The sequence below is a fragment of the Elgaria multicarinata genome, chromosome 5 (assembly GCF_023053635.1).
Source record: "Elgaria multicarinata webbii isolate HBS135686 ecotype San Diego chromosome 5, rElgMul1.1.pri, whole genome shotgun sequence".
Classification (NCBI taxonomy): domain Eukaryota; kingdom Metazoa; phylum Chordata; class Lepidosauria; order Squamata; family Anguidae; genus Elgaria; species Elgaria multicarinata.
This window is the reverse complement of record NC_086175.1, coordinates 63,784,384-63,800,797: the sequence shown is the minus strand read 5'-3', so window position 1 is coordinate 63,800,797 and position 16,414 is coordinate 63,784,384. Positions and strand designations below refer to the sequence as shown.

General features: G+C 36.2%; 1 protein-coding gene across 4 annotated transcripts in view; it reads left to right on the top strand.

Annotated features, from left to right (window-relative positions):
• Positions 1-16,414, top strand: part of DMD (dystrophin) — a 1,279,927-nt gene that overhangs the window by 601,112 nt on the left and 662,401 nt on the right. For all 4 annotated transcript variants that reach the window (XM_063126497.1, XM_063126496.1, XM_063126495.1 and 1 more), the window contains exons 38-41: positions 4,207-4,329; positions 7,259-7,396; positions 9,991-10,143; positions 11,059-11,241. In XM_063126497.1, coding sequence (XP_062982567.1) covers positions 4,207-4,329; positions 7,259-7,396; positions 9,991-10,143; positions 11,059-11,241 — 597 coding nt within the window. The remainder of the gene's footprint in view (positions 1-4,206; positions 4,330-7,258; positions 7,397-9,990; positions 10,144-11,058; positions 11,242-16,414) is intronic.

The window sequence follows — 16,414 nt, the reverse complement described above, 5'->3', positions numbered from 1 at the left end:
TCCTGCTGGATCAGACCTAGAATGCATCTAGTCTAGTATTCTGTTCCCCTTACTGCCGGACAGGTGGAGCTAAGAAGCTCACAAGCAGGATATAAGGACAAGGTCATTCCTCCATTGTTTTCCTCCCAGACACTGCTTTGTACTAAGTATCTTTGGAGCGTAGAAATTCCACTTAGTCATTACAGCTTATACTTAACGTCAGGCCATGATTTTTCCCAGTCTCCCGTACACAGAACTGTACAAGGTATTCTGCATGATGGATTTATATAATTTATATATAATTCTTGCCCATTTATGTTCAGCTCCTTTCGTAATGATCTCTGATAATGGGATTTACTTTTATCACCACAGCCTTTTACTGATCTTATTATTGAGGTGCCCACTACAATGTCAAAATATCTTTCCTGGTTAGTTACAGCCAGCTCAGACCCCATCAGTATATGAGAACGTATAATTTTCTGCTCCGGGGTGCATCACTTTATACTTCCTTACATTTGCTTATTTACTTACATTTACTCATTTCTCATTCTGCTAGCCATTCACCCAGTTTGGAGATATCCTTTTACCTTTTCATTAGCCTGAATGATTTGATGTCATCACTAAGCATGCCCCACTACTTGCCCATGACTAAAAAATATTTTCCTAATTTATTTATTTATATTTTGCATTTTTATACCACCCAATAGCCGAAGCTCCCTGGGCAGTTCACAAAAATTAATATAGCAGTGATATCAATATAGAACCTTTTGAGGACCCCTCTTCTTATTTCCCAATGCTTCTTAATCACTCAGTTACTGATCCATAAGACGGACTATCCTTTTATCCCATGATTACTAAGCTAATCTAAGAGCATTTGATTAGGGTTTTGTCAAAAGGGTTTTATAACTCCAAGTATACAATGTCTGTTGGATTACTCCTTCCAATGTATTTGTTGACACTCTCAAAGAATTCTAAAGGGTTGGTGAGAATGAGACAGGACTTTCTTTTATAGAAGCCATGCAGTTACTTTCTCAGTTTCTTTTACATGACTCACAGGGGATCCTGGGAGCAGGGAGGGATGATCCCTCCCTTGGCCCAGGATATCACTGTACCCTTTTCGCCTGCTTTTTCTGCGATCTCGGGATGATCCCGAGACCGCGGAACATGTGGCCGGGTGTCATGGGTTGTCCCGGCTCCTTGCAAGTTACCGCGAGGAGCCGAGAGCTGGGCATGGGGAACAGAGCTCCTCGGGAGCTCTGTGCCCATCGGGGTGGGGTGGGGGGAGCGGGGATTTTTTTAAAAAAAAACTTACATTTTCCGTTCGAGCACTTGTGCGCTCCTTCTCCTTTTAAAAAAAATGGCAGGCATGACATCCTCTTCCTTCTTGGACGTCGCGTGCCACGTGTAGACAGAGGGGGAGATCTCGCGCTAACCATATCGTGAGATCCTCCCCCCTCCTTCATGCTAGACTAGGTAGGTCTAGCCATGCCCTCAGAAATGCATGTTGTTCTACCCACCAATTTACTGGAATGAAATTGCAGGGATGTGATTTCCTGTCTTCTCCCTACATCCCTTTTTAAAGTTGGCAATATTCTGGCTACCTTTCAATCCTCTGGTAAAGGATTTCATTTTTGATAGATTATGTGTTTCACGTTTGAGTTGCTTAAGAACATTTAGTTGTATATTGTCTGACATGTTACATTTTAATTTGTCAGTTAGCCCAAGAACTTTATCTTTCTCTGTTTAACAGTTTTCGGATACACTCCAAGAAAAGTGATTCAGGCATAGTTTATTTGTCCATCATCTGAAAAAATCGTTTAGAGTATTCATTTAACTTTGCTACAATTTAGTTATTCTCCTGCATCACTACTTTCATACCTTCCTGGTTTGATTCCTGTCTCTGATGTTTTAAAATACATTTTCATTTTTTCAATTTGTGATGGGAGGAACATTCTGAGGCTTTACATGGTTTGAGAGAAATTGAGAAATCCCAGGGGAAATCCAAGCTGATTGCATTGGAATTGTATATTCCAAGCTAATTGGAGAAATCCTGGGGGAAATTCCAAGCTAATTGGGGAGGGGGGCAGAGAGAGATTTCACCACCCCTGCCAATCCTCATCTGCCCTGGTAATCCACCAAGTAGGAGAATAGCTTTGGTGATTCTGGGGTTGTGGGAGCATGATGGTGGCAGCACATTTGTGGGATTTCCTCTGCTGACCACTCAGATTTTGATCTTAGGAATGTTTGGATGTTGGAATTGTCTTTTTGAGCCCCAGGATTCAGTTTTGAGCCAGGCTTAGTTAAGCTGCCTCAGCGTCCCTAGTTTTAATGGCTTGGATCCAAAAGAGTCTTGCATGGGCCCTTCTGTGCTTACACAAGGGAGTATACAATTTCTCCTGGCTCCCCACTTAATCTGTAGCCCTCTTTACCATGCTATGCCTGTGTGCCCCTGACCCTTAGGATCAGCTTTTCTGCGACTGCTGGGGAGGGGAGCAGCAGAGCATATCTCAAAGCACATCTGTTTTCCATTGTACTTAGTGGATATTTGTGCAACCCATCCCCACTTCCACAATTAAACATTCATTAAGCATCAGTGATAAAGTCAAAATAGGCAAGTGGAGTAAATCAGAACCAGCAAGTAGCTTTTGTCAGATCTTCTCTACTATTCTTGACCAATTTGCTCTCTGAGCAACTCTCTACAATATGGTTGCCAGAAGCCATTCTGTTTCAGGGGAACATATTTTCCAGAACTTACTGGGAAGAACAAGGGAGGAAAGTCCCATTTCATAAACAGAAGTTAGGATGCAAGCCAATGTAAATAGATTGACCTGTGGAGAACTGAATATGTGTTTACAGCAGTGGAGTGGACTAGATGGGCTTTTGATCTATTCTATCCCTAAATTGCATGTTTGCTAGTTATGAGTCTTAACACCTGCATGAACCTATTTCATTGTCACCTATTTGAATAACTCATTCTGATTTAAGTTGCAGAAAGAATTGGCTGATGCTATTGCATTTTTTAGATAGTTTTATGTCTATTACCTGGAAATCTTTGAAGTAGACAATATCAATAAGCTAAATTTTTATCTCATTTTTTTTGTTTACAAATGAATGCACCACATCAAACAAGTATGATTAAAGTTTACAAAAAAGAAACTTTAATATGTAATAATTTGATCATTTTACAGCTAGGGCTTAGAATGCACTTAAGACTTTATATTACATTGTAAGTACACACTTGTATATTAATATTTCCCCATGTGGTGCCTAAAGGAAAACAAGTAGAATCTGGCTTATTGCAAATCATAAGCAGATCTTAGTCACTCTAAGATTCTAAATTGAAGGCAGTATTATAAGTGTTGTAATTTACATAAATCAGTAACTAAGCCTTCTTCCAAAGCTTTCTAAATCCCTATATTGCTTTTTTAAAACACAGCTGATCTTTCTCTCTCTCTATCCTCTCTTTCTCTTTAAAAGTGGTATATTTATAATATCATGTTATAAAAATATTCAGAATTTAATATGTTTCTTTGTATTCTCAATATTTTGCCATGTTTTATAAAAGCACAGTTGTTCAGAGTATAAAAACAAAATATACTGTGGAAGATGGCTGAAGACAGTAGAAAGGTTGCTTCTCAACGTGTGACAGATTTCTTAAGTACCAAGTTTAATCAAAATGCCAGGGTTGTGTTTTTTATTTTAAAAAATTACAGTGCATTAGATGCACTTCGTACACTTCCACTACTAAACATTTATTAAGTTCATCTCTAAGTGCTACCATTCCAGCCCCAAAATATATCCATTAAGCATGTTTGTTTTGTTGGTACAGTAGTTGGTACAGAAGTTGAGAAAAGGGTAAATATGTTTATATTGATTGACATCTTATGCAATTTTGGCTTTTAACTTATTGTAGCTTTTATATAGTTTTAAAATACTATTTTTCATTTTATTATTTATGATATTTTTATATAGCTGATGAAGTTCTTTTTATAACACAAATTGCTAGAACCATAAATAAAGACTGATCAAGTAAGGTAGCATCATTAGTTTTCTTACATATAAGCTATTTTGTGAAATACTAAAAATGTGTGAGTAATTAATTTAACAGCTGGGGGGCAAAGAAGATATGTCACTTTGGTTTATGTCTGTAAAAGAGAAGTATGTATTGTAAAATTAACAATCTTTCATTCCTTTCCCTTTTTTCCACTTTTTTTTTTTTTTTTTTAGCCTCTCATTCCTTTGAAGGAACTGGAGCAGTTTAACTTCGATATACAAAAATTGCTTGAACCACTGGAGGCTGAAATTCAGCAGGGGGTGAATCTGAAAGAGGAAGACTTCAATAAAGATATGGTAAATTGGTTGTGATGGAGGCATGAATGAACTAGGAATGGAAATGAATAAATGCTGGAGCAGAAATTAGAAACCCCGGTGTTTGCATTTGACTCTTTAAACAGTTTACACACATTCTCTTGAGCTGTTATACAATTGTCGTGCTGAATTGTAGAGCTAAATTTAGTGTTTCTATCTCTGACATTATAGTGTTTTAGCAATATATTTCAAGGTTACCTTATGTAAAGCAATTTTTTAATTCTTCTTCTTTATAAGTACTTATCTAAAACAGCCAGAATGGTGCTGGCTGTTTTGGGGAAATTACATGGAGATTACTATCCCTGTGCATCTCAGTGTGCTGTGGCAAGCCCACCAAAGAGATGTTTAGAAGGCTAGGAGGAGCAGGATTTACATGGGGAGGACAGTGTGCGGGAAAGGTCATTATCATGTACCTCCTCCCTGTTACAATCCTGTTTACCTTAGTCCATCAAATAGCTGAGCCTCAGTCTTATGGGCTTGGGCACCCATAGTGGGCCACAGTCAAGGTCTCCAAGAGTTAATTATCTATTATAAATTAACTATTATGAACTATATATTGAAGTATTACAGATCAAAGATTCTAACACTCCACTCTAAACCTGGCAAGCAGAGCTAATTAAATACCTGGTCATAAGCAATCCCATGTGTTGTTTATCTGTGCAGTAGGTTGTTTTTTTCAGTACAAGAAATATTTGTGCTGGATCTACCTAGAAATCTGTCATTTAACCTGATGCTGAATTCTAACTTCAATGTCAGAGGTACAAAGAATCTTCAAAAGTTGTGCATGGTTTCAGACATGTAGATGTAGGGAGAAAGGTGCAGTTATATTTGTACTCATAACAACTTATATTCCTAAACTGAATTTGTGTATATAAACCAAGAGGGAGGCAAATAATTACTTCAAACAGCAGAATCTGATAACTGCACTTTCTGCTGAAATCTTTGATACCTTCATGAATGATTTAGTCTCCAGCCTCAAATATAGTGAAAACTTTGTGGCTTCATTCTTTGAATCATCTCTTCAAAAATAAATAAATAATGAAAATGTGTGTTTCTTAATAATGCCAAATTTGCACATTTTTCTGGCCTTTCCTTTAAAAGTGTTTGCTTAAGAAATGCTTGCCTCAAACATGGAGTGAACTCTGCCCACATAGCAGAATCTTTTCAGTTTGCTTGCCTTCTATGTACACGTTGTTATTGCTTTATAGCACTCTTATGCTTTGAGAGCATGTTAGTGGGTGAAATTTCCTCCAGTATTTCCTGTCCCTATCCCTCCTATCCTCTATATTTTTCTTGAACTTTCCTATCCCTTACAGTATAAACCTTATACTTTCTCAGTAACCATTTCTTCTGTAATATCCCTCTTAAAAGGTACCAGACTTTGGGGGACTCTGTTCAAAGAAGTGTGATTCAGATCTAGTTCCTATTTTGGCACCTCATTCTCTTTTGAAGCACAATAACACTCTCTATTGCTTGTATACCAGCCACACAATGCCTAGTTCCAGCTGAATCCCCAAAGTTAATTATTTCAAAATCACCTACATTGCTACTTCCACTGCTTCTTTCCATTGGCACTTTTATTGTGGTGTTGAAGAGTTTGAAACCATTATCCAACCTATCAATTTTTAATTCTGAAGCATATCAAATGTGGAAAATCTCAATGGAGGGTACTTTATAAACATTCCACTGAGAAGCAGACACCTAGCTTTTTTTTTTTTTTTGCAGCACATTTGGATGAGATTAAGCACTTTTACGAGCTAGAGACCTAGATGCATCTAAGCATCTGATTACTTAACCTATTTTGCCATCTAGAATCATAGAATCATAGAATAGCAGAGTTGGAAGGGGCCTACAAGGCCATCGAGTCCAACCCCCTGCTCAATGCAGGAATCCACCCTAAAGCATCCCTGACTGATGGTTGTCCAGCTGCCTCTTGAATGCCTCTAGTGTGGGAGCGCCCACAACCTCCCTAGGTAACTGATTCCACCGTCACACTGCTCTAACAGTTAGGAAGTTTTTCCTGATGTCCAGCCAGAATCTGGCTTCCTTTAACTTGAGCCCGTTATTCCGTGTCCTAATTTGTAACTGTAAGTTACAACTATGTTAGATTAAAAAATTCTCCTCAGATCAACTGTTTTTATGAAAAGTTTGGCACAATTCCTTAAACCTCAGCTTCTGCTGAAAATTTACCTAAGTAGGTATAAATAAGATTAAATCCTATTCCTCCATTGTTTATTCTTCCCTCCTTTCTCCCCTCCCTCTACACTTTTTGTTACTACTCTATAAGGAAAGGGTGAACAAACTTTAGACTTCCAGGATCTGTTTTGTTTTTACTAGAATGCTGAGTTCTACCAACTAGAGCCAATCACAAAATGGTGACTCAGAAGCAGAGTCTATTATCTATTATAAATTAACTACTTTGAACTATATATTGAGGTACCACAGATCAAAGTTTCTAAATGCCACTCTAAACCTGGCCAGCACAGCTAATTAGAGACCTGCTCATAAGCAAATAGTATTCCTATTTTACAGATGAGGGACACTGAGGCTGAAGAGAAGCAATTAGCACAAAGCCAGCCATGACAGAGCTTTCCACCCCCTTTCAATTTACCTTGCTCTCATTAAAATATTAGAAATCAGAAACCCTTAGAGATCAACTTGAAATCGCCCAGAGGTCTACCAGTAGATCCTGATCTACCTTCTACTTGCCCGTGTTGTAAAGAAATTTGCACATTTATGGTATTGTATAAAGGATGAAGATGAAAATAACAACAAAAACACTGGTAGTCGTTTGTTGTTATTTTGTTAGTAGAAGTAGTAGTAATAGTATAAGGTTTTTTTTAAGGTCTAGAAACAGGTTGAGAAAAATGTTGATTAAATTAATGACTGTTCTTTTTTAAAAAAACAACAGAGTGAAGATAATGAGGGTACTGTAAAAGAACTGCTTCAACGAGGAGATGTGCTTCACCAAACAATCTCAGATGAAAGGAAAAGAGAGGAAATAAAAACTAAGCAACACTTGTTGCAGACAAAGCACAATGCTCTCAAGGTAGAGGATACCATGGATTTCAGCCTTCTTTTCTACATGTTGGAGCTTGTGGGTAGAAGGAAGTTCAGAGACTCTATACATTTCCCCTCAATTTAGGTTCTCTAATCCCATTTTAACCATTGAGAAGCAGGCACAGCCAATAAGATGCTAGCACAAGGCCTATTCCTTTCACATTTCTACCTCCTTCATGTAGGCATGGCTTCGAGTACCTTTCACAGTGGGTTTTAAATAAAGGAGAGCTATTGGTGTCTCTTTAAAGACATATCTGATGCTCACCTTTTATTAGCAGGTTCTCTATATATAAATAAATAAGTAAAACCTTGGGAGAGGAAGCACTTTTTTGTTTGGTGAATATGTATACATTTGGCCCTGCTACTGCAATTTTAACATGTAGTCATCCTGCTACTTCTCTCATTCAGACCATACAGAGTACAGAGGGGCCTGTTCTATGGAGACACAACTATAAATACCCCTTGAAAAATCATCAGAGAAAGAAATTTATGGAAAACCTTAAAGGTCACAATTATAATTAATCCTATAAAACCTTAGCCTCTATTTGCAAAATGTGTCATGAAAGGAATTTACTCAGTTTCCCTGATATAAACTATTAATATGTAATGGTTATGCCGCTTTGTTAATCCAGATTACCAATGCCATTAGTTTAGGATCAAGCTAAATATTTTCCCATACTCCATAGTAAACACAGGTGACTCGATCAAGACCTGTGTGTGTGTGTGTGTGTGTGTGTGTGTGTGTGTGTGATATTTCTGTAGTCCTAGCATGGATCAGGTCTTCCACATCTTCAATTTACATTGTCAAAAAAGGATCCATTAATATCAATTTATCTTTTTTTGGCAATGCAAATTGCAGATATAAGGGTGGGGTAATCTAGATTCCCCCACGCTAGAGTCCTGAGCTGAACTGAGTCTTCTGTGCTTACCTCTGAGCAAAGGGGAGATGTAGCTTCTAGCTGTGTCTTTAAAGTAACATGTAGTTTGAGCTTAGAGGATGACCATACCATTCCAGTTCTTGTGTGGTGTAGTCAGAACACTCTAGCTTGTTTGTAATTGTTAGAAGAGAACACTACATTGTTATTCATTTTGACATGGAATGAATGAGGTTACATCTCCATCTTTAATCCAACAAGTTCCATTTTAATAAATGGGAGTGGTGAATAGACAATGCTACTGAAACATTTCTAATTGGAAACCGCTATTTTTCACTATCTTCTAAGGAATACGCAGTATCCTAAAATTCATTTTAGCAAATTTGTAAATAATAGGACATTTCTATCTGCTAGAATTCTTGACACTTCTCATGAGTTCAGTGAAAGAACAGCTATTTTTGTTTCTCAGTACATTCTTTTTAGAAATTAACTGTGCGATGCTATACATATCTACTCAGAACTATATCCCATTGAATTTAATGGGGCTTACAGTCAGGTAAGTAGTACAGGATTGCAATCTAAACTGCCTTCCATTGTGGAAACTGTGTACATTATAATTCAGATGTTTTGCTTATGTTTTATGCAAAGATGTAATATATTGTCTTTAATTATAGAAAAATGGCATTCAGATCCATCTTATTGATCAAATTGTTTCAGACAGTCTTTATGAGGAGTTGAGTGGGTGATTTTATTTTTATTTTTGGTGACTCAATAAAAGCATTCAACCTTTACAGATAAAGCTAAGTTGAACATTGAGTAGTTTAAGCATATGGAGTCACATACTTTAAAAATTAAATTGATAGGAATAGAAGTTATGTTTAATTTATCTGTAAAGTTTATACAACAATAAAACCAGGTTGCTGCTTTATTTTACAAAAATGAATGCATTTCCCCCCGTTGTAACAGTATATATCTTTTATTGTACGCATTATTCTTAATATTAAAATATACAGTTTGGAGGAAGCAATCAGAAATAACCATAATCAATGTTAATTAGATCTATCATTATGAACTAGAATTTTTATTTTTATATTCAGTACAGCCTAATTTCTGTTTCAGTGATATTTCATAGTCAAGAACCATTCACTCTTCTATAGGGTTGCATCAAGTGTAGCACAAGTGTGGTTCCATTTGCAGAGTGGGGATTTCCCACCCCTTCCTCCCCACTGCACCAGGGCCCCTTCAGCATGACATAGGATGCAGTACAGTAGATTGCAGCTGGAGGGGAAATCAGCAGAACTGGAGGGAGTACTTTGTACGTGCGGAAGTACCTTTTGTATCCGCAAATAAAAACATTTGCAGTGACATTGACATAAGCCTGTTTCCAGCAATTCTTCAGTGCTTCTAAAACTGAGCTTTTTACTTAAAATGCAAATACTTGCTTAAACATTATTTTTTAAACCCTTTTTGAAAAGGAGGTATTTATGTGCTTCATATCTTGTTTAAAGAAATAATACTTGGGCTTTAGTCAGAAGTATAGACAAACTTTATATATTCATATCATAAAGTACTTTTTCATTCATGGTTCTTTATATATTCTCCATTTTTACTACTAGTACCACCCATTATACATAAGTTTACATATAGTACCACCATTTACATTGTAAGCTTTTCATTGCAATTCTAATAATATCTGCAATGTGAACAGGATCTGAGGTCTCAAAGAAGGAAAAAAGCTCTGGAAATTTCTCATCAGTGGTATCAGTATAAGAGGCAGGCAGATGATCTAATGACATGGTTGGATGACATTGAGAAAAAGTTAGCAAGTCTACCAGACCCCCAAGATGAACAGAAGCTAAAGGTAATACTATTTTTAAAACAATGTTTCTTTTGGTTGTAGAAAGAAAATATAAAGATGTGTATGTCTCTTTGTATGTATAACTGTATTAATACATAGAATTGTAGGAGCTTGATAATTAATACTCTTATTTAAATAATTTATATAGTTCATGATGAAAGAAACAGATTTAGTCTAATCAGATTTTTTTATCCTTGTAAATATGACATCATATACCATGCAAGAAATATAAAAAGCAACAAAAAGATATGTTATTTGTGTATATCAAGTGTACTGTCTTTAACAAACTTCAAATGTTTTTTAGGAAAAAAATTAATTGATTCTGTATCTTTATTCCAGATGAGCAAATGACTTATCGATATATGGATGAACTCTTTTTCATGTTAGCACATTCATTTTCATCAGAACATATTCATAAATCATTGTCAAAATTCTAAAGATTTACTTACATGTTGTCAAAGAATTGCCTCATTTATTTTTCATCGTCTTCTTTTGCTTCATTGTCTGTTGAATTCCCTGCAATATTAAAACAAACAACAAGAACAACAAACCTCTAGCTATGCTACTGACAGTCACTATGAGTATTTAATATATGATTCCTGTACATTACGGTGATCTTTCCAGTTCCCTATCACACTGTGCTAGGCAGAATTAAACAATTAATACATTGGCCTAATTTGACCACCTTTCCAACATATACTAGTCACTTAAATATCTTAAAAATAATCAGCTAGAGGACCCACAAATCACCTATGTTTCTTCTGTCTAAATGTAAACTAAAATTTAAAAAAGTGTGCTTTTCTTTGTTTGTAACAATAAAATTGGGGAAAAAATCTACAGACGTATTTTGCTAATTCTTAGGAGTTGATTACCTAGTTAGCTAATTGTCCTGGGCCCTGTATTGGTTTTGCTCAATAGGAAATTGATCGTGAATTGGAGAAGAAGAAGGAAGAGCTGAATGCGGTACAGAGGCAAGCTGATCGCTTGTCTAAGGAAGGGGCTGCAAAAGCAGTGGAACCAACCCTGATACAGCTCAGCAAGCGCTGGCGAGACATTGAGAGCAAATTTGCTCAGTTTCGAAGACTCAACTATGCACAAATTGTGAGTTGTTCCTGGCAAACATGTATGTTTGCAAATACTGCTACTAACAGAACCCTACTAACAATGAGAGTCCCCAGTGCTATGCCAACTTGTCTAAAACACAGTATATGGTCATTAAACAGGAAACACTATACAGTACAGTATAGATCTTGGGCTACATGATTTGCTGCATAGATCTTGTGCTACAGGATTTGCTCTGAATAATGCCCTTAAATTAAAATAACAAGTGGATCAAAAATACAGTGTTACTTTAGCATTAAAGGAAAAACAGATCTTGGTTTTTGTTGCCTCATTTTTTTCCATAACATTACCAGTTTAAACTTGTCAGTTTGTCATACATTTATTTTGTTCAGTAAACATGTGTGACTCAGAAATATTTATTTTCAACCTGCCATCCCATGCAAAATCTAATTAGCTTTTATTTCTTTAGAATGTACAATCTATAAATACGTAGCAAGAAACTGGAGATTCCCCCCTTCCTACTACTTAGACTCTTTTCTACCAAATAGGACCAAATGCATAATTTTTATTAGTTTTTCACTAAAACACATACAGTTCAAATCTTCTCTTTAATAAAAAAATATGGTGGGAAGGGCTCTTCCCACCTTTCAGATAGACCTCTGGCGCTGGAAAATCTGCCTTATCTGGAATTGTACTTTCAATAAAGAATGCAATTGGATTTGTTGGGTTAAGTTCTTGTCTATTAAAAATGCAGTTCTTATTTCTGGTTTGTACAGACTTATTTCAAGAATGGTATTTCCCATAAAAAGTTGATGAAAGAAATGTGTTCTGCACTGTGAGTAAGGATTGTACTACGTGAAAGAATGGAACAATTCACTTAGTCTCTGGCTCAATATTTCACTTGTCAAACCAGTGAATAGAAAACCCCTACCTCACAGGGATGTTGTGAGGATGTATTAATGTATATATGGTACTCTGAACATTTGTCACACTTTTTAAAAATGATTTTAGCTACCAAAAATATTTTTCATAAACTTTACATAAGAGCACCCATGGCAACCAATGAATTAGGAGGGAAATAAACGATATCAAGAAAAGTAAGCATAAATCTAATATAAATTATTTTCACTGCTGTGGAAATGAAACTGATCTTCTCTGCTACGTTATCTAAATGTTGATGGCAGAGGCAAGGGGCTGAGCTATCACTGTTAATCTGCTTGGTTATCCCAGCCATGTCACCCCGATATTTGCAAATTAGCTTTCAAAAAGAGCCTATATTCTTAAAAGCTGCCTTTCAGGTTCTAGGGTATTACCCCATCTCAGCCAATTTCCCATTACTGGATGACCATCTTATTTATGAACCTGGCTTCTTAGAAGTCATTTCAATTAAATCTCAACAAAGTACTTCCTACTATTTGGAGATCTGTGTATGATGTTTAGAAAGAAATTTGTAGAAATGTTCAATCTCTGCTGCAGAAATAGAGGAGAGAAATGAAATTCCATCGTTCAGAACTCTGCTGAAAAGAGTTGTTTTAATGGAAATTGAAATAATTCTACAGTAAGAGGCAGCCATTTCAGTCAAGAGTAACCACTGTGAAGAAGGAAGATTTGGGATTGGATTGAAAGGAGATGTACCAGGAGGAGAAGCAGCTCTTCATTAGCAAAAGACTCATTCATAAATGAATGTACACCTTCTTTGTCTTTGGATCCAATCCTTTATACTCCAGAAATAGATTTGAAATATTTATCCAGTTCAACTCTCCTTTTCTTAAACTTACCAGTCAGCCAATCAGGGAATTTAAAAAAGGGCAAGATGGTGATTATACTTCCCATTTGTCCCCAGCCTCTGGTATTCAGAAATACACTGCCTCATTTTGCAACATGAATCAATTATTGGATTATCATCATGGTGTCTGGGATTGTCCTTACAGACTTTAAAAAAATAAAGAGTCAACTTCTATGCATTTTATTTCACATAATCTGTCTATCAATAACCTCATAAACTGAAAGGAAATGTGCTGTGTTAGCAAACTCATGCTTTTGATGGAGTAAACCAACTGCTGCACCACTTCAACACCCTTACAAACTATTGTACTGCTCTCAGGGTGGAACTATGTTCACTCCAGTGCTGCAGGCAGATTTGCTGGCACACGTATTCAGGGTTTAGATGCAAGACAGGTTGCCCTCATTAGGAACGTAGGGAAAGACAAAATATCAATAGTTGGGATTATACATGGCCTTTATGTATTATTCAGTCTTCTAATCATGATCTAAAATTATATCATAAAAATGTGAATGTGAAAATATAGTGTGTATTCAGGTAAGTCCACAGATCAGGACTTGGCTTCGACATATCTGACTTCAGGTTGTTCAGAGCTGAATTAAATGGATCTGGTGTTGTCCTGTCTCGAAAAATAAATACTAATACAGAATGTCTTATGGGGGTGCATTCAATAGCATCTACATAGTATTTTGTTTATTTGCTAGAAACCAGAGGAATAAAAAAAATACCCTAATGAAGCATTGTCTGCTTTCATCCCAAGTGTACTGAGACGATATTACTGGTGAAAGCTTGGCCAGGATACAAATTTAGCCATTTGTTTTATAGAAAAGGTATAACAAGTTTATTTACATATTTATATAGCAAATAAGTAAATCTTCACACTAGCTTTCTATAGACACAGGTGTGCAGTCAATATTAGGAAATTGAGCAGCCAGGCAGGTGTATTCGAGTAATCAAGTCACCTCTGTTGGAAACAGTGCCATACAATTTATCTATCTTCTTTCAAATTTGATGTGTTATTAAGCCAGAGGAAAGAATTGGATGAAATCTGTTCCCTTCTAGCCATTCCATTTAGATGCGAATGCTTTGCATCACTTTGCCAAATGAAGGATTTTAATTGTTTGATGGTAGTTCTACAGAGTGTTCATACATGCAAAGTGGTGTTATTCGCCAGTGAGGGCTATAATAATAAAATGAATTTAAATGTGTAGCTTTTCTACATCTGACTGTAATGTCTAGGCTTTCAAAGCTATGTAGTTTCCCACCCAAAACTGTGTCTATTAATTTAGCACAAGGTCACAAGGTTATTTTCCTACTCCAATAAATATTTTAATTTTGATGATTGAATATGTTAGTTGGGCAATGGGCCATGCAATTTTCACATTTCTATTCAATATAATGCAGCTTTCAGAATTGCTTTTAACAACTGACTACAGTGTTGTTTGCTTAACAAAGATGCATTGGTGAATAGAAAAGATGAACAGTTAACAGAAAGGGTTTCCCAGTGAGCTTTTAAAAAAAGACTGTCAGTTATTGTTTAACTGTCTGTTAGAGTTAGTGACTCTTCCAAAATTAATAGCAGGCCCCCTTGCATAAATTATATAACAAAACAAAGATGGTTCCTGTAATGTTGAAGCAGCCATCATCCATTGGACTCTGCCTGTCTGGTAGCATCCTGCTATTTTCCTGAATACATACGTGAACTGTAATAGTGAACACTATAGAACACATGATTACACTTTCCTTTCTTTACACAAATAGCTTTGGTATTGTACTAGTATTCTCATATTGTAATCTTTGTATCATACAGTTGTGTGTATACAGGGCCATGCAAGTTGTATTGGACTTACCACATTCACACGTATTCACCCATATGTCTGTACTGTCCCATTTCTGCATTAATCTGCAATTTAAAACAACAACAACATGAACATTTGCATTTGTATATGATTGTTTCTTCTTCTTCTTTGTCTTAGAATGGAGTAAGGATTGATAAATCTCTCACTTTTGCTTTCTCTTACATTCAAGTATCTCAAATTCTTTCCGTCGAATTTATGAATAAACCTACAAATGTTTTTAGTTCCTATCAAACAAACAAATGAAATGAAATGCTCACCCATCTGCACTGGTGACATTCTATGGGTGCAATTATACACAGCATAGAGAGGTGTACTTGCCTGCCTTATCACTGTCAAAAAAAAAAGAGGTGAACCCTAATGCAGCATCACAAATGTGATTGAATACACAGGAATTCAAACCCAGACTTTTAAGTGCAAAGCATTCAAAGCCCTGGGCTTGGATAAACCAATCTGTCAGTTTTGCTTATTACAAATTTTCATAAGGTCTTTAAAAAAAACAATGTAGTGAATGAACTTCCCACCCATTCCTAGGACTAAGTACGAAATATTTGTACTTAGTTTTTTGAATGAAAAATATACTATATACTATAATAGGGTAACTTTTGCTGTATATTCAGTCATATTGCAACGAGCTAGCAATAATACCTGTGTTATGCTTTCTTTTCTAAGAAGAACAATAGTATAAATATTAATAAAAATAATTTTATTGTATGTGAATTAAATGTAGCCTGGTTATATTACTTCACTGACAGCTATATACAGTTACCTTTCAAATCTGGCCTATATAGCTTATTAGAATACAGCATGACTATCAGAATCTGCTGTGTGGTGGGCTAGAACTGCAGTCCAAATGGACATGGAATTCACCCTCCCTGTGGAAAGAATGTTTGCATTTCAATCAACTTGTGAAGGTCATAGTAAGCTGCCAGAGGAAAGTTGCAGGTTACATACCAACTTAGGTAGTTGTTGATAGACGGGAAAATCAGAGGAATTTTTTTGGACAAAGTCTTTTATTATTTATTCAAAGACATAAACATATCAAATGTAGTGAATGATAGATTAACTCTAATCATTACAAATATGTTGGTAGTATGTATAAGAAAATGATAATAAAATCACAAATGCATTTTTTCTAGGTACAAATAACAGTTTTCCATGCAATTTTCAATAACAACAACAATAACAACAACAAATTTATTTCTTATCCGCCTCTTCATTCTGATCGAGGCAGGGAACAACAGTAAATATAAAATACATAAAACTCAAAACATTTAAAAACATTCTAAAACATCTTAAAATTCCACTGGATAGGCCTGCTGGAAGAGACCAGTCTTTATAGCTTTCTTGAATGCTAATAGACTGTTAAGTTGATGAGTCTTCCCCGGCAGGCAATTCCACAGTCCGGGAGCAGCAGAAGAGAAGGTCCTCTGGGTAATACTTGTCAGCCTAACTTTGACTGACTGAAGTAGATTCTCCCCAGAGGACCTGAGTGTACAGGACAGATTGAACAGGAGAAGGCGATCCCGCAGGTAACCTGGACCCAAACCATGTAGGGCTTTAAAGGTGGGAT